The 24,407-nt window shown below is 40.0% G+C and overlaps 1 protein-coding gene across 6 annotated transcripts in view; it reads right to left on the minus strand.

Moving 5' to 3' along the window:
- The window catches only part of FHOD3 (formin homology 2 domain containing 3), a 625,903-nt gene that overhangs the window by 32,760 nt on the left and 568,736 nt on the right, over positions 1–24,407 (minus strand). For all 6 annotated transcript variants that reach the window (XM_073332694.1, XM_073332693.1, XM_073332692.1 and 3 more), the window contains 2 exons: positions 8,984–9,174; positions 7,228–7,420 (listed from right to left, as the gene is read on the minus strand). In XM_073332694.1, coding sequence (XP_073188795.1) covers positions 7,228–7,420; positions 8,984–9,174 — 384 coding nt within the window. The remainder of the gene's footprint in view (positions 1–7,227; positions 7,421–8,983; positions 9,175–24,407) is intronic.

The following is a 24,407-nucleotide window of genomic DNA, read 5'->3' on the forward strand; positions in this document are numbered from 1 at the left end:
GTCCATGCTGCCGCAGCTTCACTGCTGTTGGTAGCTGAGCTAGCTAGATTAAAGCCACCTCGGGTGTGTCTACACACGTTGTAACCCAGATGCAGTGTAGTGATTGCAGTGCAGTGTTGCAGACACTAGGCAACCTCCCCCTGTAACTGTGACCATGCGCCATTCTTCCATTTTTATTCTTTTCCCATCTAAGAAACATCTGTTGGGAATTACATTAACAATACCAAACTCATTTCACTATGAGTGACCTAGAGAAGTCAGGAGCAAAGGTCTGTAGAAATGAAAGGCTATTACAAAAATTGGGAGTCTGTTTCTCAGACCTAAAGCCCCTTCCATGTGAATAACGCCACTGAAGTGTATAGGAGTTCTGCATCCAAAAAGGTCAGCAGGATTTACCCTCTGCCCTTCAAGACTGATTTTGGTTGAGTGGGTTTAAAAAATAAAGGGATATGTATTTTCTTTTCTAGAATCGGAAAGGTTACCTTTTCTTGGGATTCATGTAGACCACAGTGATAGGATGCGGGATTCGATCCTGGGAAGATTTGAGGGTTGTGGTGGCTATTCAGCTGAACACGAGTTCCCAGTGTGACACTGTAGCCAAAAGAACGATTGCAATCCTGGGATGCATAAACAGTATAATCTCGAGTGGAACAAGAGTGGTTATTTTACCTCTATATTTGGCATTGATATTACTGTTGCTGGAATACAGTGTCCAGGCCTCACGACCACAATTCAAGAAGGATATTGATAAACTGGAGAGGGTTCAAAGAAAATCCACGAGAATGATTAAAGGATTAGAAAACATGCCTTATAGTGATAGACTCAAAAAGCTCAATCTATTTAGAGAAGGTTAAGGGGATAAGGATATAGACTTGATTACAGTCTATAGGAACAAATATTTAATAATGAGCTCTTCAATCTAGCAGAGAAAGATTCAACACAATCCAACGGATGGAAGCTGAATCTAGACAAATTCAGATGGGAAATAAGGCATAAATTAACAATGAACGTAATTAACCATTGGAACAATTTACCAAGGGTCATGATGGATACTCCATCACTGACAGTTTTTATCCATGATGACTCCAAGATATATTTTTTGAGTGGTAACAGCTAATTTAGAACCTATCATTATATATATGTAGCTGGCATTATTTTTTCCAATGTGCATTACTGTGCACTTCTCAATGTTGAATTTCATCTGCCATTTTGTTGCCCAGTCAGCTAGTTTTGTGAAACCCCCTATAACTCTTCACAGACATCTTTGGACTTAACTGTTTTGAATAACTTTGTATCATCTGGAAAATTTGAAATGAATATTCCGTTACCAGGTGTATATTTACTATGCATAGCAGGCATATCTTTTCACTTCCATGCATAGAAATATAAACTAATCAGAAAATCTAAAGTTAGCAATAAAGCAAAGACAAAACCCCCTCCCCCTACCATAACTGCTCTATTTCATTATTCTCCCCATGCAATTGCCTGCCAGCATGCTGAATTACAGTCTTGTTTTTTGAGTAGAACTGGCCTTGGAGATGTTAGGTATCTCTCTGTTTATATGGGGCAATGGGGAGAGCAGGTGTTAGAAGGAAGCTGTAGCAAGTCTTCTGATGTGACTGTGGCTCTGATTTTACCATGTGCTACACCTGAGTGGGGGAAAATAAAAGCAACATTACTTGACTATATTTAAATGGATAACTCCTATACATGTAGATCACAGAAAGTCCTTGATTCACCCACATAAGCAATCTCCTTAAACAGAGGAGTATGTGTCGTGCTAGTGAGGAGCCAGTGGTTGTGGTACATGTTGGTACCAATGATACAGGGAAAGGCAGGAGAGAGGTCCTGGAGGCCAAATTTAGGTTGCTAGGTAGGAAATTGAAGTCTAGGACCTCCCTGGTGGCATTCTCTGAAATGCTTCCAGTTCCACGCACAGGGCCAGGTAGACAGGCAGAACTGTGGGGTCTCAGTACGTTGATGAGATGATGGTGTACGGAGGAGGGTTTAGATTTATTAGGAACTGGGGAACCTTTTGGAAAAGGGGGAGTCTATACAGGAAGGATGGGCTCCACCTAAACCAAAATGGAACCAGACTGCCTGAACTTAAAGTTAAAAAAGTCGTAGAACAGTTTTTAAACTAAGGTCTGGGGGAAAGCTGAAAGGTACGGAGGAGCACGTGGTTCGGACAGAGACATCCCTTAGGGGTGGATCTATTAATGAAGATTCTCTGTGTCCTAGTAAGGAGGAAAGGATGGAAGATGATAAAACATGGGTAGAACCTGATGAAAAACAGTCAAATGAAAAAGAGTCCCATTCAATTACATCTTGTAATGGCAAACAGCTAAAAAGTAACAATTTTTTAAAGTCCTTATATACAAATGCTAGAAGTCTAAATAATAAGATGGGTGAACTTGAGTGCCTTATATTAAGGGAGGATATTGATATAATAGGCATCACAGAAACCTCTTGGAATGTGGATAATCAATGGGACATAGTAATACCAGGGTACAAAATATATCGGAAGGATAGAAAAGGTCATGCTGGTGGGGGAGTGGCACTATATGTGAAAGAAAGTGTGGAGTTAAATGAAGTAAAAATCTTAAATGAACCCAACTGTACCATAAAAGTAATTCCATGCTTGAATAATAAGAATATAGTAGTAGGGATATAGTACCAACCACCTGACCAGGAGGGTAATAGTGACTGAAATGCTCAGGGAGATTAGAGAGGCTATAAAAATAAAAAAACTCAGTAATAATGGGGGATTTCATCTATCCCCATATTGACTGTGTACGTGTCACCTCAGGACTGAATGTAGAGATAAAGTTTCCAAACACCTTAAATGACTGCTTCTTGGAGCGGTGCATCCTGAAACTCACAAGAGGATAGGCAATACTTGATTTAGTCCTAAGAGGAGGACAGGATCTGGTTCAAGAGGTGAATATAGTTGAACCGCTTGGTAATAGTGCCCATAATATAATTAAATTTAACATCCTGGGGGGGAGGAGGGTGGGGAACACACCACAGCAGCCAACCATGATTGCATTTAATTTCGGAAAAAGGAATTTCACAAAAATGAGGAAGTTAGTTAAACAAATTAAAAGATACAGTCCCAAAAGCGAAATCCCTGCAAGCTGCATGGAAACTTTTTAAAGACACCATAATAGAGGCTCAACTTAAATGTATACCCCAAATTAAAAAACATAGTAAGAGAACCAAAAAAAAAATGCCACTAAGGCTAAACAACAAAGTAAAAGAAGCCGTGAGAAGCAAAAAGGCATCCTTTAAAAAGTGGAAGGTAAATCCTAGTGAGGAAAATAGAAAGGCGCATAAACTCTGGCAAATGAAGTGTAAAAATATAATTAGGCAGGCCAAAAAAGAATTTGAAGAACAGCTAGCCAAAGACTCAAAAAGTAATAGCAATTTTTTTTAAAGTACATCAGAAGCAGGAAGCCTGCTAAACAACAGGCGGGGCCACTGGACGATTGAGATGCTAAAGGAGCACTCTAGGATGATAAGGCCACCATGGAGAAACTAAATGAATTCTTTGCATCAGTCTTCACAGCTGAGGACGTGAGGGTGATTGCCAAACCTGAGATATTCTTTTTAAGTGACAAATCTGAGGAACTGGCCTAGATTGAGGTGTCATTAGAGGAGGTTTTAGAACAAATTGATAAAATAAACAGTAAAAAGTCACAAGGACCTGATGGTATTCACCCAAGGGTTCTGAAAGAACTCGAATGTGAAATTGCAGAACTACTAACTGTGGTATGTAATCTATCATTTAAGTCAGCTTCTGTACCGGATGACTAGAGGATAGCTAATATGATACCAATTTTTAAAAAAAGGCTCCAGAGGCAATCCCAGCAATTACAGGCCAGTAAGCCAAACTTCAGTACCAGGCAAACTGGCTGAAACTATAGTAAAGACCAGAATTATCAAACACGTAGATGAACATGATTTGTTGCGGAAGAGTCAACATGGTTTTTCTAAAGGGAAATCATGCCTCACGAATCTGTTAGAATTCTTTGAGAGGGTTAACGAGCATGTGGACAAGGGTGATCCGGTGGATATAGTGTACTTAGATTTTTAGAAAGCCTTTGATAAGGTCCCTCATCAAAGATTCTTAAGCAAAGTAAACTGTCATGGGATAAGAGGGAAGGTCCTTTCATGGATCAATGACTGGTTAAAAGATAGGAAACAAAGGGTAGAAATAAATGGTCAGTTTTCAGAACAGAGAGCGGTAATTAGTGGTGTCCCTAGGGGTTTGTACTGGGACCAGTCCTATTCAACATATTCATAAATGATCTGGAAAGAGGGGTTAACGGTGAGGTGGCAAAATTTGGAGACGATACAAAACTACTCAAGATAGTTAAGTGCAAAGCAAACTACGAAGAGTTACAAAACTGGGTGACTGGGCAACAAAAGGGCAGATGAAATTCAATGTTTATAAATGCAAAGGAATGCACATTGGAAAACATAATCCCAACTACACATATAAAATGATTGGGTCTAAATAAGTTGTTACCACTCAAGAAAGACATCTTGGAGTCATCATGGATAAAAACTGTCAGCGATGGAGTATCCATCATGACCCTTGGTAAATTGTTCCAATGGTTAATTATGTTCATTGTTAATTTATGCCTTATTTTCCATCTGAATTTGTCTAGATTCAGCTTCCATCCATTGGATTGTGTTGAATCTTTCTCCACTAGATTGAAGAGCCCATTATTAAATATTTGTTCCCAGTGTAGGGACCTATAGACTCATTTAACAGGGATTTAGAAATTACTAATAAAAATGTGATTCATTTGATAAACATTGTGAGTTGGGATTAATATTTGTTTAGAATGGGTGGTTGTTGCTTTTACAACTCAAGAAATAGATCTACCACTCAAGAAAGAGATCTTGGAGTCACTGTGGATAGTTCTCTGGGGGTATCATAGAGGTCTATAAAATCATGACTGGTGTGGGGAAAGTGAATAAGGAAGTGCTATTTACTCCTTCTCATAACACAAGAACTAAGGGTCACCAAATGAAATTAATAGGCAACAGGTTTAAAACAAACAAAAGGAAGTCTTTTTTCACACAGCACACAGTCAGTCTGTGGAGCTCTTTGCCAGAGGATGTTGTGAATGCCAAGACTATAACAGGGTTCAAAAAGAACTGGATAAGCTCATGGAGGATAGGTTCATCAATGGCTATTAGCCAGGATGGCCAGGGATGGTGTCCGTAGCCTCTGTTTGCCAGAAGCTGGGAATGGGCGACGGGATGGATCACTTGATGATTACCTATTCTGTTCATTCCCTCTGAAGCATGTGGCATTGGCCACCGGTGGAAGACAGGATACTGGACTAGATGGATCTTTGGTCTGACCCAGTATGGCTGTTCTTATGTTCTTAGAGGTTCCACAAGGAGAATTTTAGAGAATGCTCTTCACTCCGTTAGGCTTTCTCAGCTCATAGGATCAGCATATAATTGTGAATTAATGCTAAGCATATATCCTACAATTCAGACAAGGAGGATATTTGTAGCTGGGATACTATTGCTCAGATGATACTCAGTTTCTCCCAAATACAAATACCATTCTGGTCTGATTCTTCTTCTTCTTCCCTGTCCTATAACAAGCCCTTCTGGGGAAGGCCCAATCACTCTCTCTCCTGTTTTCACATCTTCAGGAAATGGCCCATCTCCCTGGCTCAGATGTTCAGTGACTGGCCACTGGCCTGTACCTACATCCTGTTTTACTGTGATAGGGTCAGCATGCAGGCCCACTTCCTCTCTCCATCTCCCTGGATATTTCTTCTGGTGAGAAGAAGCTCCTTCATTCCTGTTGCTGCCACTTATTCTGGTCCTTTAATACACAAATGCTCCATCGTATACTGGTGTAACAGGAACCCCTCCCCTCTTGCCATTATCTGAACTGGTGAAAAGCACTGATGCTACTTGGAAAATTAAATGTTTAATTTGCTAATCCCTTTGGGTAGTGTCACATTTTAACTCCTTCAGAATGTTACAGAGAAATTAGGGCGCAATGCAAATATAAAACTTCAGTTCCCTAATACTAGACCTGAAATTTTGCATGTCTATCTTAAACCCTTTGCAAAGAACCAGAGCCCTTCCTTTACCTGGGACTAGTCCAAAAGGAAAATCTTTTGAGATAATAATGTGGCTCTAAAATTTTCTCCCAGATGAGGCAGATTTCCAAAATTTGAAAGGTTATTGCCAGGAAAGATCTACAAATGATTGTGAGTCAACGACTTAAATACAATCCCAATATGGGTCTGATGCATTTTTTTTCTTTACCTAACTTGTCTGAGCTGTTGGCCATAAAACTGTAATCAGCTTTGGGTTTTTCATGCCAAAGGCAGGATAGGGGTAGCTTCATATGCGATGAACCACTCATGTTTAATCGAAACTCCAGATTTGGATTTTGAGACAGCTGGAAACTTTTATTAAGTACTGGCACTTCTTAAAACTTTATTTGGACTGAGTGAAACTGCATCAATTTAAAAGAAGATAAAAAAAATCAGAGGATCTTTAAAGATCAAGAGAAAGTTCATCTTATTTTTACCAAAGTAGCCTGAACATAGCGAAATTTATCAGGTAACAACTAAAGAGAATCTAAATTAGTAATCTGTAATAAAACCTGAAAGAGGCTGCACTTGACACTCATGTAATATTTTTTTATCTAATGAAGAAAATAGATACTATACATATAAAACACTATAATATTTAAATTTGCAAGTCAGGACTTTCCCAAATGGGAACCTCACATTACACACCTAAATCCATATATAGGCACCTAAATATGTGGTCAGTAATTTGATGTATGGAATGATTTGGCAGCCTAACTTTAGGGTTGTGTTATTTATATTCTTGGCCATATTTTTCAGTAAGGTGTCCTCAATTCCTACTCTATTCTTTGTTGAAAACAGACATTGTGCATGAATTTGTCCATGCAACACATGGAAGATTTTCTTTATGAACACTTAGTCTTCTTTTGTCCAAATCCGGAAGCTGCTACGAATCCAGAAGCTTTTATAGTCAATGACAAAGAAAAACATAATACTGATTTAACAAAGAACAAAGGGTACATTATTCATAGTGGAGGGAATCCTTAAAGGAAGGTTAGTGAATGAAGCATAACATCTAAAGTATGGCATTCACTAAAAAGAAAGCTTCACAAATACTTGCCACAGTGGATTTGATTTTGCCACTTACATCTGTGATCATTTTCCCCCTGGTCTTGTTTCTTTCCCTGTGGTTGGCGCGTTTCTGCTTCTGCTGCAAAACTCGTTCCCTGGTGGTGCGATACTCTAAAGCAAATTCACTAATAATTTTGCAGAACTTATTGATGTTGACTTCACGGATTGCATAAGGAGGATGACCCATAAATAACAAAAATGCATGGAACCTAAAAACAAAATGAATTAATGACAGCTTTTAAAAATGAAAAAAAAACATTCAAAAACTTTAGATTTCTAGTAAAATAGATTCCAATTGATCCATTTATTGTCTTCCGAGCTCTCATCTCTTTTTTTTCACGCTGTGGAATTTTCATGGATGCCTTAAACATCACTGGCATGGTTTATAATTAAAAACATAATGCAAATAAATGGCTAGCCTATGATAACTTCATCCCAACCCATTTTCCCATGCTGATATTAGAGATAAGATGTGTATGAAACTCCATTAATTTTATTTTACTAATTTGGCAAGTGAATGAACAATTTCATTGCAGATATTGAAAAAACTATTATGTTTTAATTCCATTTGTTTGTATTAAGCAACTTCAAAGAGGCTGTTAAGATGTTGGGGAAAGTCTAGACAAGAAGAATGAAGATTTACAGGCTAGCAACACAGGAAGAGAAGCATTTGTAGTTCAAAAAGAAAACCATAAAATGTTGTAACATCCAAATACTTACAGTCTGGGGTGCTTTGAGTTCACAACTTTACTGTTGATTCAGTATTACTCACAGCTTTTTGTATTATTTGCAGCTTTGCTGCCGCTTCTGTACCACATTATTCACAATGGACTACTGAATATATAGATCTTTGTGAATCTATTTTTTATCTATTGCGTCTATGCCAATTAAAACACTCATTACAATGGAAATGAAACATGTGACTGAATAAGGTATCCTGGAGAGGCTTAGAATAGTAGTTACATTAGGTAATTTAAAGTAAAGAAAACACTGTTCAGCTTATTTTCAAATCCAAAACAATATATGTGATAAACCCAGTAGGAAACTCATACGTTCCTGCTTTCACTACTACTCAGCTATATTTGGGGTACTACTTATTTAGAAGGTGGAATAGAATTCATGAATGAGAAAACAGATGGGCTGGACTAACATCCCAGAGCTGTACATTCACACATTTGGGCCTGTTTGAACTCTCTTTGGTAATTCTGTGTACAAATATACATTATTTCCCCATCTGGAAAATGGGAATAATGATACCATTCTCCTTTGTAAAGCAATTTGAGAACTATGGATGAAAAGCACGACATAAGAGATAGGTATTATTAATTATTATTATTAATTATTATTATTGGGCATATTTAAATCATCTGTGTGAGTTTATGAATCTGGAAATATACTAGCAATGGCACTTGCATATATATGAGCATTAGCAGATTGTACAAGATACGTATAGTACTAGCTCCAGATACAGAACTTGTTACTCTGTCTTTACTATGACAAACATATCATTAAAGACACAAGGAAATTGCCTGAGAAGGATTTCAGGATTTCACCACAGTGTGTAGTGATATGTAAGAAAATAATTGTCAGTCGTCGTTTTTCTCAGCAGAAATACAATATTCAGCTGAAGTTAGGAAATATCTGGAACAAATGAACATCTGTTATAAAGACCTCACAACAGATATGTAGGTAAACATACTTCTTGGAACGTGGTTTGAAGCACATTGAAATAAGTAATTGAGGTTGTTCCCATCAGTGCCCTAATGCTGTACCTGTTAATTATTCTTCTGTGAACAATCTTCAGAATTATGATTCTTTCTGCACAGTCTTTAAGGAACTCAGACATTTTTTGCTTCAGCGTTGGTTTCATTTCATGCTTTGCTATAGCCTTAAGGTGATCCCATGATGCTTTGCACCTTTTCTCCATCTGACATAAATTGTCCTGAAGTTGCTCAAAGTCAACCTAAAAACAAGTGAAGACATCAGTCACTTTGATCTCAAACACCATAGCAGTAACCTTGGGTATCTGAACTGTTTCATCTTTATACAATAAGGAGGTGGGGAGGGAGATGTAGCTTCAGTGACACTGCTATATACATTAATACGATATTAACACTTGTCCGTGTCTCTACCCTCAGTGTAAGTATGTGAAAAGTTAGTCAGAGAAATTCCGAAACAAAAAGAAATGTAACTATGTGTGGTTGCCATATAGATGTAACATCTAAAGAAAGGATAATATCTTCATTTTCTGCTACATTTGTATAAAATGTTTTAGTAGATTCTCTTCTTTGCAGTCAACTGCACTAGGGACGATCAGAAAATGTGTGCATGCACCAAGGCAGCAAAAGGGTTTTTTCTTCTCTCTTTCTCACTACCACCTTACAGTATTTTAATGCGTCTGCCAATCACTACAGTGTCCAGATGCCAATGTTTCCCCTTGGGTATGTCCCTACCCCATGCACTGTCTTGTTGAAAGACTATATTGTATTCCAAATGGTCAGTTCATGTGCCAGAACTTCAAGTTTTATTCAGAGGAAGTGTTATCTAGTGATCTCAATACAAACTTGCATCTCTTGATACACAGTATGACACTGTTAGCTTATAACACAATCTTTCTAATAGCTTTGAAAGTCTGTGTCAACACAGTTAAAATAAATTATTACATCCTCAGTAACACTTATCAGGAGGGAAGCCAATAAATTCCATAAGAAGGTGAAACAGAGGTTCTCTCTTATTCATCAACCAAAAAAGGTGTTCAAATTGCAGTGGTCTACGCAAGCCATTCTGGATATGTTTATAAAAACAGGGCAGTATGCATGAACTATCCAGCCGCAGTACAGCACATACACAAAGCAAATGGAAACAGTAGAAGTCTCCAACATGGTCTCCTTAACTTCCCAAGGAAGAATAAATTTATTTTCAAACAACAGCTCAAAGTAGAGATGAGCTTAAGCCATAAAATACAGATCTAGACTCAGATTCCAAACATGCCAGAGTTTGGGTCTGGTATTTTTGGCCCATATCTTATTGCAAAACAAAAAACAGTTCTGTATAAGGGGTTTCTTCCTGCTCATAGGATCTGAAGAAACTGTAGCTTAGTAAATGTTATTTTCAAAGGTTTCTAACTGAATATATTCCTATGCAGTGCAGCTATTCATTTATTAATTTTAATTGCTTTTGTGGTAAGAAAACTATAGTCCTACAACAGTACATGCAATGTTATTAAAAAAACTTAGTAATATAAAATTTATCATATATATAATAGGAAATTAATATCGTTATTAATTGTTCATTGTTGGTAACATGTCCATAACCAAAATTATAATGCTGACCAAGTACATACGTAACAAGACATTTTAAATGACTGAAGGTGATATAAGCACATACGGATAAAAGGTGAAATACTAGCCCCATTGAAATCAATGGGAGTTTTGCCTTTGACTCCAGTGGAGCCGGGATTACATCCAAGGTCTTTATGCCTGAATTGCTCCAATCCACCTCCCAAAGCCATAGCACAATCTCATGAGGCTTAGTGATTTCTGATTTGTACAACTGTTACATATTTCGTATGTTCTGCCAGGTTATTTCACAGTTATGTGGGCTGTGCAAATTAATTTTATCTTATAGCTTTTATATTTTACCATTACTGGTTTAAATCCAAAATCAGCCTGAACTGGAATCAGAACTCTTGTGAATTCGCGGAAAGTTCAGGTAAATCCAAACACTGAAACTCAGACACATCTCTGTAAGATGGACCTGAACCAGCGTACTGAAAGCCAGGTCTCTAATTGTGGCCATAATGCTGATTGTAAGTCAGCATGCTGTTTGAAGGGGGTTTAGAAGCTCTCCTTTGCACTCCCCTGATCCTGGTGCTATTCTGTGCATGACTGTTACTCTTGTGCTGTGTTAGAGCAGCCTAAAGGTTTTTATCACCTATGCTAGGTTGCTAGAATCAGAAGGGACTGAAAATAGAGCTTATGATACATTTTCCCCAGTCATGATCCCTTTTCCCTACCATGCTGGCAGCAGAGAGGTCATCTGGCGTAACCGTCCTGGTTCAGGCTCTACTCCATACAGTTATCTTGCTTACTCTGGGGAAATCCCTCCCTGGTTATGCTGTCACTGTAACTGCAATAATGAAACTGGCCCTGGACTCATACTACCACAAAATTGGAGGAATTTGGGATTGGGATCCAAACCGTCCCACCCCAGCCCTATCTCGAGTGTGGGTGGATCTCACTCTAAGCTTTTTATTTTTTTAATGCATTCTTCACCTTGGTTCAAATTAAAGTTTGTTACAGATGGAATAAAGTTTTCAACTACATACAGTACCTACTGCTGAGAGTCATACTAACTGAGTTTAGCCATAAGAAATGTATATTATTAAAAAGCTCCCTGATATAACCTGGTATTGATTTGATTCATTTTTCCTCTGACTTACAAAGTGATGAATTTTTCCTCTGCACAAGGAAATAAAAACATCCTTTGATCCATTCTGCTATTTAGAAAAGCCCTGCAGGCGAGGCAGCTGTGGGGGGTTATATTTTTGTTAGAGTATCAATGCCTATGTTAAAAAAAAATCCTTCTCCAGGTCAGTATTTTGACTGTTGATGACAAACATACTGCAGCTCACCAAAGACTGGAAATATAAAATGCACACAGCAGACAAAATACCAGTATCCCCATTAGAAAAAAATGGAGCCCAGAAGACTGTAGGACTCAAAATTTGGGGTCACAAAGAATTTACCAGACGGGGTAGGGAACTCCCCCTATCCCTCCTCTGCATAGTGCAGGAATTTTTATTAGTTTTCATCTTATGTTACAACAGCTTGCATTGAAATCAGTGAGAGTTCTGAGTTACCAGTTCTGTAGAGGTCAGAAGACAGTGTGTTCGGGAAAGGTTCTCTAGTTTCTAGAGAGCAGTTGGCATCTTCCCCTGGGCCGTGGTCCTGCAAAGAACCAATGCAACCACAAAAGGGGTATTGATAGCTGACGAGTGGATATGGACGAAGGATGTGCTGGAGCCTTCACTACAGTTTGAGGCTACCAGCCTCTGGTAGAACCTCTGAGGGAGCACCGCAGTGAAAATACCACCTGCTCTCCCATGGGGGGCACTGAGCACAGCTCAGCCTGCGCTGGTGCAGTAAGTGCGAATTACTGAAACTGGAAATCCAAACTCACTAGAGTAACTCACCTGTATATTCTGAACATGACTGAGGCTAATGTCAGAAGGAGAGTTGCCAAGAGAGTATAACAGATCACTACGAACTCTAATGTAATATGGGCCACCAACTCTCAGGAACTTGTCTTGAATGAGTGGTCATTTTTAGGGGACAAAAATAATCCATGTATGGAAAATTCTCCACATTTGGAAGAGTAAGAGTTAAAAGTGCTATGAGACATTCATATACATTAGCTTGTATTTTACAAGTACTGTTTCCCCAGCTTACGTTTCTGAAGGTGTTCCCATTATTTCCAATAAAACCCTAGGATAAGTAGTCCTTATACACACAGAATCCAAGGCATCTCCATAGGATATCTGCTATAGACCCTAACCCTTAAGGGGTTAAGTGAAGATCATTTCACACATTATCTGATATAAAGTATCTGCTTTCCTTTAAATGTGTGTCATGGTCCAACAAAATGCTTCCCTAAAGAGCACTGATGAATGAACTTGATTTTAAAAAAAACCCCCAAACCATTTTGTACTTGCCGATCTGTTGATCAGATTTTTCCTGCCTAAACTCACAGAACAATTCCACCAGACTGGGTAGGCAGGAATAGAAACATCTGAAGTTATTTAGAAAATTTGGACTCTTCTAGAAAATGAGGTCAAATGAATGTGAGAGTTTACAGTATTAAAGCACCCACTGTACAGCATTCAAACCACTGGTGTGGGCTTTTTTTCAAGTAGCAAAAGTATTAGGAAGCTGCTCTCTCATGGGGCATGGCCTGGAGTGACGCAAACACTGTCACCCTCACTTAGGGTGACCAGATAGCAAGTGTGAAAATCAGGACAGAGAAGGGGGGTAATAGGCACCTATATAAGACAAAGCCTCAAATACTGGGACTGTCCCTGTAAAATCGGGACATGTGGTCACCCTACCCTCACTGTCCCTTCTTACCTGGATCTGTCCCTTGTTCTGGTCTTTTATCCTACCTACCTCCTTTCTTTTTTTACTGTCCACGTTTTGTTTTCATGGTTTCTCTGCTGCTCCCATTTCTCTCAGTTTCTGTCCCCTCTCCTCCCCGATACACGCTAAGGGCTCAGTCTTGCCTTACAGGCACTGCCGCAGAGAAGGACAATTTCTCCCTCCATGCAGGACAAGTTGGTTACGGCTCACCTCTTCAGGTCATGTGGCCTGCTCCCCACTGCATGCACAGCCAACTCCACTGGCTGCTGTAAAGGGAGAACAGAATGCTGGCCATACTTTCTCCCTGGCAGCTTTATCATCTTCTTTCTCCATACCCCATCCTTTCTCAACCAACACAACAACACTTAGACTCACACATTCACACCAGGTAGTACTGAACAGCGTAAACCTTTCTCCTCCAGTGAGGGAGCACTAACCAATGTGCTGAGTTGCTGTGACCATCAACTCCATTTAGGCCAACGATCAGTAACATTAGAAAGTGAATGAGGTGCACACAGCGTGCATGCTAACAGAATAGGCCTCTCTACCACTCTCTTCCTGCATGCCCATGCTCATTACTACTTTCCAAATGCATGGATGATGTAAGGACCATCTAATTCCCTTCATCATCTGTAAAACAAGGTTTCCAGTAAAAGTTTAAATTCTGAAGGATGACAGTGAAGTTTGGATACTTCAGTAATCATTGGCAACATCCAGCTCTATATCACAGATGAGGAACAAAAGAGTCAAGCAACTAGCCTGAGGGCACAACGTGATTAAGCCCAAGATCCACTAAGCACTTTGTATGTTACTCTGACCTGCCCCCTACTGTGCATACTAATCTTTATCTATACAGAATGGAATTTCCTTAAATAGTGTACTGTATGCAGTGTTGTTGTAGCCACGTGGGTCCCAGGACATTAGAGACACAAGGTGGGTGAGGTAATATCTTTTAAGGAACTACTGTCAGTGAGAGACACAAGAGAGACCAACAGAATTGATTCAATAAAAATTATTACCTTACCCACCCTATTTTAAATAGTGATATTTATACATTATACATTTTGTCAAAAATAACTACATTATACTTTTTCAGCTAGAAATGTACAATTCCTTTTTCACTCCTTAATGCCATCTTTAAGAAACTTGCTATCACTCTGTGGACTCTTGTAACGCGCAAGGAAGGTTAATAGGAGGTACAGCTCACTGGAGCACAACTTTCCTTATTTATAAACAGCAGATTCAATTGAAAACAGGGATCCAAAGGCATTCAAATGGTTCAGAGCTTTACTTATCTTCATTGAGAACTCTAATAAACCATTGACATAAGAAAGTTGTCTTGTAACTTTACTGACATTATGTTGGCTTATTAGTCAATAGACTAGATTCTCTGGTGCTCTTTACCTTGTGTAGTTATTTATATGAGTAATAACTGTGAACTACTAAATCAGAAAATTAACAATTTGCATCTTTTTTACCCTTATATAACTGACTATACAAGGTGAAGCCCAACTGAGCAACTGACCAAAGGTTTGTACAGTGCTTTGGAGATGCAAAACTACACATGTGCTCAGCAATATTATTATATTTGATGCATTCTTACTCCATTTTGCGGTTAGTATTTGCTTGGTGTCGAGTGTTATCAAATAATCAAATTACACCTCAAGGAGGTGTAAGATGATAAAGGTGCACAATGTAATTTGGGGTCAGAATTAACAAGATTAAAAAGGGTATTGAGATAGGGAGAGTTATAAATGAGGATTGTTTACATTACAAGTACAGTACACATATCACAACGTATAAAATACCGTATCTCTTTCCTGTGAGCTATTCAGTTCATACTGTGTTCCCAAGGGATGCAGGGCAGAGTGAGGTCCCTACTCCACATTTATATGTCATCTTATTGCCAACATTTTATTAAAAAAATGAAGTTACACAATGGTAGAGAGAGATGATTCATTTTCTTATTGTTGAAAGGAAACAGGAACAGTACCTGCTTCCAGCTGGAAGACAGCACTGTGACTAACATGGCATTTAGGTGGATTTCACATAAAATTGTGGTTCCACGAGACTATGGAAAAGGTAGTCCCGAGAGAACTCTCTGTTGTAAGAGTGTTTTATAATTATGATGCATTGTATAAAAAAAAGAGAAAGATGGTAATTTCAAATTATCATTACAGCTTCAAGATACCCCCTTTTGCACTGTGTGCTACACATATCAATCAACTCTAGTCTTCTATTCCAATTAAACCATTTTCTGGGTCAAGTTCAACCCTGCCATAATGTGCACAACTCCTCAGACATTAAAGATATTGCACCTGCTTATGCTTGTAGTGAATTTGTTCCCCTGCAGTTACCTGGATATTTTGAACAGGGCTAAAAACCCCAACTCCAGGCCTGAGGTAAAAATAAAATGGAAGGAAGCTGACAAAATAAGCTCAAATTGAGTAGTGGCATTGAAGTTTCCTGAACGTGCCTGAAAAACTCAGACTGAGAATTAACTAATTTATTACCAAGATCACTGGAAGGTATTCTGAGTCTTTTTTGAAGGTTCTGCATAACTTCTGTTATATATTCTCAATATTCCTTACAGCTTTCTGTTATATTATAATTATCATTTGCTGACTCATCCTAGCTCTTTAAACTTTGTTATTATACTGGTGGATAGATCAGCTCTAGACATTTTCGAAACAGGAACTGACTCTCTCCCCATCTTTGCCTCTCCCCACCTAATGCTATTGACGACAGAACCAACACATTCACAAGACATGTTTCATTCTAATTTCATAACTGAAATGATAATTAGATACACACACAGACATATAAAGTCAGCTTTTCTCCCTTCAAAGATAGGGTATTTTCTACTGCAGACCACAGGCTAGTTTAAGTTCTTTGTAATTTAGGTCAGACAGATCATTTCCACATTATTACAGGGATGAGTTTTGATGTGGAACATGACATTCTCTTCTTCCTGCCCTTGTTCAGGGCCAAGGGAAGTTCTGAGCATTGAAAGAGTAACAAATGAGCCCAGAGTTCTTTCAAAGAGCAGTCAGATTAGAGTTTCTTAAACAATATTTGTTATATTAGAGAAGCATATATCATTGCAGCACACTGGTGGGCACCTTGTGTTTTGGTATACACTATCCAAACATTTACAAACACCATTGTGAAGATGCTATTCCATAAAATCTACCCACTCTCTTTTAAATCTTGTATTTTAGGAGTTAACATATAATTCGTCACAGGATTCAATGTATTTAATTAGGAGTAGGCAGAAAAATAAGAGAAGATGCAGTTATTGCACTCCATTTGCTAAGAATACAGGTACAGGAAACCATCTGGTAGATTTGCTAAGTGCTTTTGCCTACAAATGCTGGCTTATTAGTAACGTAAACAAAATTCTTATATAAAAACTGGGGAGAAAGGCAAGTAGGTCAGTATTAATAATAGAAGTTTCTTTGAAAAGTAATAGTTTTTTTTTTAAAGAGGTGGAGTGTCGCAGGGCTGGGATTCTTTGTTAATGAACTTCACCACCCAAGATGCAGGACTATGTACATAAATGCAGCTAACAAATGTAGGGTACAGACTATGCCTGATGAAAAAGGTGGCGGAGACTCTTGTGCCACAACCACTAAGGAGAGATTTGAATTATGGTTAGTGTTTGAACTAAAGAGAGCAGAAAAATAAAAGGACAGATGAGAAGTATACCACCACTTTCAGAGACACAATCTGGTGAAACTCAAACTATGAGAAGATTTCCAACGGCATGAAGGGAGGTCAGGTGAAAATCTCTCATTGAAAAGCAGTGGAAGTTGGATGCCTTGGAAATCTGCCTCCTAGTTTTTTTCTGAATAAACAGCATCTTCAGTCAGTATGACTCTAATGTTGATTAGGATATGATTGGACACAAACCGTAAGCAGAATGTGTGTGGCAGTGAAGGGATCTAGCATATTAGTGCTAGATAGTGCTCCATAAAATCTTAAATTAAACAGAAAGTTACCAGAGAATTTTATATCCCATAATCCAGGTTTAGAAAATTACATCCCTTGAGTTTCAGAGTAATTAGTGAAGAAGGAATGTGCTTAGACCTAGCAGACATAATGAAAGGGGGTCTTTCACATTCTTTCACATGTCGTTGGCTGGAATCTGGTCCAGGATGGTAGTGAACAAAAGTAATTTCTTTCTAAAGGCTCTTCAGTGGCCGACATGAGATGAGCTGCTGGTCTCAGTCCAAGTTTTAGTGGACAGGTGAGGTCTGTATTTTGCTACCCATGCTAATAAATGATTATTAATAGTAATAATACAAACCATGATGTGCATATCTGTCACTCCACTATAATGTAATTCCTTGACATATTAGTTCAATTTCTGCTCCGATGTGCCCATATACAACTTATTTCAATAAGAGTCATATGAGGGCATCAAAGGGCAGCATTTAGCTCACCTCCATTCTTGTGGCTACAAAGTTAGTGTCCATCCTATCCACATATTTTTAATAAAAGGTCAGAAACAGTCTCCTTGCAAAAATAATTATAAAAAATATGACAACAGAATCGAGTAACTGATTAATACATGAATGGATTGCATGAACTTAGTGGTCATATCACCCATTATTCCCATTTCTTTACTTATCCACTGCACAGCACCATTGTATCTGAGCACCTTACAAATTCTAAAATAAATACACCGAACAATCTCTTCACAAATCCTACACAAAAACCTCCATGATCAGAGACGGCAAGGAACACGATCAGTGGATGGCAACCTAACTCTAGGTGGCTTGAATGGATGCTATGGCACTGCTAATAATAAGGGCACTCATCTGACTTGCACTGTTAGTGAATCAAAACAATACTGCCAGGTACTTACTTTTTCCAGACAAAACACCTAAATCGCTCTCTCTCAGACACACACACACACACACACACAAACACACACTTCCAGCTGTGGAAACCATCTGGGATATTGCAGCTAATTCTTCAACATTGCTCCAACTAACCTGTTTCACCAGTTGGAGCAGCTGTCAATGTCCTTGCACCTGACACCGTATTTGGTAGAAAATGTATGGATTTCTTGTCTTAAAATATATATACAAAATATATTTTAACTGTAAAGGACAGTATACACAGATACCCCCTTGTGCACAGAGACAAGAACAGATATCACTGAGTCCAAGTTTGAAGCACCATTTGATCTTCCCTTCCCATCCCTACCACCACCACCCTGGCTAGGGGTAATATTTCTCTCTGCTTTCAGTCAGATTAAACAGGAGCCATAACATACCAGAAAAGCACTTGTGTTTCACCCACTCCTTCTCCCCATAAATCCAAGCGGAGTCCTTTGGCTCACTCTGCTCTAGTTGCAGCCTTCCTGTCCCCCCTGCATCTGTGTCAGTACAATCAGCAGTTCTTTCCTGAAAGTAATTGCTACTCCCTTGTTTGTGTTGCTCCCATTTCCTCATGCTTACTCTTCAAAATCACCTGCTTTTCCACTGTCTAATATCCGCAAGTAATTTGAGAGTCTTGCTGGAAGAATCAAACATAGCCTGCTGGGAGTGTGGCATTTTATAAATAAGTGATTCAGAGGGAGAATAGGACAATTATAAGTTAGCTGTGGAGCTGGCTTTAGATCTTCAGATGCATGGAGATGATTAGATAAGGGAATTTTTACAAGGATTTTTTTCACTAACATCGACTGACTCCAAAGAAAAGATACCAATGCAAACCCGGCCTCATCTTGTTACACTGAGAGGAACAGCATTGACAGAGGCACAGAAATCTGGAGGCCTGAAACCCTGCCTTTGTGTTGGGTATATCAGTACTAGGGCAGTACCAGCTGCAAACAAACAGCTTTTTTAAAAGGAAGAACAAAAGATATGTTTGTAAAGCCTATTTACATAGGTCTTTTCTGAGGGAATGGTTCTGAAGGGTTGGGGGGATTTATGTCTGGTGAGTTATATTACGAGTAGTTTGTATTTAATTGAGTTATTTATGTGATGATATTACTATAGCTTTGTATACAAAATTCCAGTAGGTCAAAATGTCAATGGTCCCTGCTCTACACAATTTTGTATGGTAATAATATGGCATTGTATTGTTTTAGACTTCTGTAGTGAGTTTCCACTCACCCAGGTGTGTTCTCATCACCATTGCGGATAACTGTGACTTTGTTTGGTCTTTTGGAGATGATCCACAGGCTTCACAAGGGATTTTACTGCCTTGTTTCATGTCTTTTCAACCCTTTTCAGATGTGCCAGGCTGTTTTATTTAAAAAAAAATAACAGTTAGGGAATTCTCACATTGATGTTCATCCCAAGGGAAGGGGCATCTCTGTTTTTCTACATGATGGAAATTGTTTAGCCTTTTGTGGCTTGGGTCTCCTTGAAGTTTTAGAAAGATGCTTATAGATGAACTGGAGCCCAAAGTGCAGTGTAATCATCAGTGAAATAATGATTCTTCATTTATGCCAGTTTTCCTAAACCAGATTTCACATACTGTCTCTGACCATTCCATTGAAGAGGGCAGGATGGAAGGTTTCCATGTCCTAACGCTTTGATTTGTGGCAAAGATGAAGGGGGACTAGAGCTTAATTCAGTAATCCATCACTGGTACAATATGTGCAGGAATATCCCAAAGAGGAAGACCTTGGGCATTATAGGGAGGATTAAGGCCATAATTTCCCTTACTGTGATTTTGTTTGACCTTTTAGAATATCATCTGCTTTGGGCAGGGCCACTCAGAGTAGCAAACCACAGACTGAAATGCTGGGTGCAGTTTTGTATGGCTTTGGATCTAGAAACTCTCAGAAACTGCAAATGTAGATTGGGATTTCTTCCACTTCCTGAAACTGCAGGATACAGACTTCTTTTCAGAGCCCACAGATAAAAGTCTATGATAGATTTTGGAGGATAAGTTCTTCTTATATGTTCAACAATAGTTTTCATCCTTTTAGTAATTAACTGAGTCACAATTTAAAGTGTGCTTTAACCTCTAAACACAAAAAAGAAGCAAGGGAAACAAGAAGTAAACCAGTACAGCCAACTGGCGAGGCATAAGAAAGTTATCTGAGCCAAAAAGAGATCCTTTAGAAAATGGAAATCTAATCCTAGTGAAACCATAAACTGTGACAGTCAATATGTAAGAAGAAAACTAGAAGACCTATGATGAAATCTACAGAGTAAGTAACTAAAGGTGTAAAAATAAATACACCGGACCCTCACTAGAATGCAGGATTTGGGATCCATGCATGGTTCTGCATTAACGTGCGGACTGTGTTATAGCGGGGACTGCGTTAAAATGAATTCCAAATAAAGTAATTACATTTGGGATCCATGGCTGTTACTGTGTTATATGTGAATTCACGCTATTTAGACATGCGTTTTAGCGAGGGTCCGGTGTACCAAGAAAGTTTTTAAGTATATTAGAGGCAGGAAGCCTGTTGGAGAATCTGTGAGTCTGCTGGATCACCAAGGATTAAAGGGAGAAATTAAGGAAGACAAGGACATTGTTGAGAAACTAAGTAATTTCCCTGCATCAGTCTTCACCCCAGGGGATGTTAGGGAAATACCTACCCCAGGCCTTCTCTCTTCTGGTAATGAAGATGAGGTATTACCAGAGACTGAGGTGTCCGAAGAAAAGGCATTGGAACAAATTGATACATTAAAAAGGAACAAATCACTAGGCCCAGATGGTGCACACGTAAAGTTCTGAAGACACTTAAGAATGAGATGATTAAGCTGCTAGCAAAACTAGGCAATCTCTCGTTAAAATCAGCTACTATATTGGAGGACTAGAAGGTAGCAAATGTCCCATATTTTTAAAAAAGGTGTGAGGGCTGAGCCAGGAAATTATAGAGCAACAAGCCTTACTTCCATACTTGGTAAACTGGTTGAAATGATGTTAAAAACATAATTATAAAACATTTAGATGATTATGATATGATAGACTCTAAACAGCACAGTTTCTGCAAAAGAAAACCGTGTCTCACAAATCTATTCAAAGGCTTTCAATGTGCCAATAAAATAGTGGACACATGAGAACAAATAAACAAAATTAATTTAGACTTTCAAAAGGTCTCTGAGAAAGTCCCTCACAGGAAGCTAGTCACAAAACTAAGAAGTCATGTGATGTGAGGCAAAGTACTGTCACGGATCAGAAACTAGCCAAGAGGGAGAAAACAAAGCAGAGGAATAAACAGTCACTTTTCATCATGGCACAACATTAACAGCACAATATCACAAGGCTCTGTACTAGAACTTTTGTTGCTTAATATCTTGATTAATATATGGAAAAGAGGGTGAGCACTGAGAGGGGAAAATCTGCCGGTAACAGAAATTTATTTCGATTAGTCAGGGCTTCAGAAGATTTTAGAAACTTGAGAGATCTAATCAAGCTAAGTAAATAGGTAACATTGTGGCAGATAAAATTCAGTGTTGATGCATACAAAGTAATGCACAGAACAGTGAATAATCTGAACTGCCCAGACACCTTGCTGAGTTCTAAATTAACTGTGTCCACTCAGGAAAATACCTGGCCATCATTATGGACAGCTCCATAAAGACTACAGTAAAATGTGCAGCAGCACTTAAAAAAACAAACAAAATGTCAGGATGCTTAATGAAAGGGATGGAAAGTAATATGGAATATATTATAATGCCATTAGATAAATCCTCACCTGGAATACTGTTTTAAGTTTCTTTCATCCCATGTCAAAAAAAGTATATAGAGAGGCTTCAAAGACAGATGTGAAAATAATTAGAGTATGGAAAAATGAAGAAGAAAGATTGAAGAAATTAGGGTTGTTAAGTCAGTCAGTCAATATGTCGCAAGAATGAAACAGAAAGTTGGCAAATTCAAAACTGATAATAGGAAATACTTTCTACTCGATGCACAATAAGACTTTGGAACTCATTGTTAAAAGATATCACTGAGACCAAGAACATAGCAGGATGCAAAAGAAGACTGAACATTTATATGCACAAGAAAAATATCTAGGGTTCTAATAGTAAGTATTTTTTAAAAAGCAAAGCAAGAGTTTTGGAAGGTTTATAATATCTCCTGTTTGAGGAAATAAGCCAACCTCCAGTTATTGGGGATTATTAGGAAAAAGACCGTTACCTTTTCCGTAACTGGCGTTCTTCGAGATGTGTGGCTCATATCTATTCCACAATAGGTGTGTGCGCTTGCCACGTGCACCGGTGCCAGAAGTTTTTCCCCTAGTAGTACCCGTAAGGGGAGCACCACTGTGACCCCTGGCATGGTGCCTCCGTGGCACGGTATAAGGGGAGCTGCATGCTCCCCCTACCCTCAGTTCCTTCTTGCCAGACAACTCCGACAAAGGGGAAGGAGGGTGGGATGTGGAATAGACATGAACAACACATCTCAAAGAACACCACTTACGGAAAAGGTAACTGTCTTTTCTTCTTCGAGTGATTGCTCATGTGTATTCCATAATAGGTAATTCCAAGCTATATCTGTTGGAGGTGGGTAGGAGTTCACAGATTCCTGGGACGGAGTACAGCCCTTCCGAACCCGGCGCCATCCCTAGTTTGGGAGATGATCACATAGTGAGAGGTAAACGTGTGAACTGAAGACCAAGTAGCGGCCCTACAAATGTCCTGGATAGGGACGTAGGCCACAAAGCCAGCGACAAGGCCTGGGCCCGAGTCAAGTGTGCCTTCACAATCGGTGGTGGGGGAACACCCGCCAGATCATAACAGGTGCGAATGCACAAGGTGATCAATGGGAGAAGCACTGATTGGAAATCGACTGACCCCTCATGCGCTCAGCCGAGGCAATAAACGGTTGAGAGGACTTCCTGAACAGCTTAGTCCGTTCCAGGTAGAAGGCCGGCGGCCTATGCACATCGAGCATGTGAAGCGGCGTTCCTCATTGGATGCGTGAGGCTTAGGGCAGAGGACAGGCAGGAAAATGTCCTGGCCCATGTGATAGGCGGAGACCACCTTAGCGAGGAATGCGGGGTGTGGGCAGAGCTGAACCTTATCCTTATGGAAAACTGTGTACGGGGGTTCGGAGGTCAAAGCCCTGAGCGCTGAGACCCGCCGGGCCGACGTGATAGCAACCAGGAAGGCCACCTTCCACAAGAGGTGAGACCAAGAGCACGTGGCCAGAGGTTCAAACGGGGGCCCCGTGAGACGGGATAGCACCAAGTTCAGGTCCCACTGTGGAACAGGAGGCCTAGCATATGGAAAAAGATGGTCCTACCCCTTAAGGAACCGCCCAGTCATAGCATGTGAGAACACCGTGTGTCCCTGCACCAGCGGATGGAAGGCCGATATGGCCGCCAGATGCACCTTGACCAATGAGGACGCCAGGCCCTGGGCTCTAAGATGAAGGAGGTAGTCCAGGATAAGCTGGATAGGACGGCCACTGGGGAAACACCCTGCTCGGCAGCCCATCTACAGAACCTGGACCACTTTGCCCAGTAGGCGCGGCATGTGGAGGGCAGCCTGGTTTCTGGGGGATGCGTTGGACCCCCTCTGAACACGTCCGCTGCTCCCCACCTAGTCATCGAGCAGTTACGCCGTGAGGTGGAGAGCCGCTAGGTTGGGATGGAAGAGATGGCCCTGGTCCTGGGAGAGCAGGTCCGGACGGAGCGGCAGCGGCGGGGCCACCACCAGGCCCATGAGGGTCCCGTACCAATGCTGTTGGGGCCATGCCAGGGCAATTAAGAGGACCTGTGCCTTGTCCATTTTTACTTTCTCCAGGACCCTGCTGATGAGAGGGAATGGGAGGAAGGCATAGAGAAGCTGGCTTGACCAGGACAGGAGGAAGGCATCTGAGATAGCGCCCCATCCCAGACCCCCCCGGAACAGAACCGGGGGCAACACCTGTTCTGCCTCATCACGAACAGGTCCACCTGGGGAGTTCCCCACACTCGGAAGAGCTGGTGAGCCACTTCCGGGTGGAGAGACCACGCGTGTTGGGAGGAGAAGTCCCTGCTCAAACAATTGGCCCACGTGTTGTGGGCACCCGGCAGGTGGAAGGCCCTCAGGGAGATGTCGTGTGCTATGCAGAAGTCCCACAGTCTGAGGGCTTCGCG

This window comes from Lepidochelys kempii, chromosome 2 (genome assembly GCF_965140265.1).
Source record: "Lepidochelys kempii isolate rLepKem1 chromosome 2, rLepKem1.hap2, whole genome shotgun sequence".
NCBI lineage: Eukaryota > Metazoa > Chordata > Testudines > Cheloniidae > Lepidochelys > Lepidochelys kempii.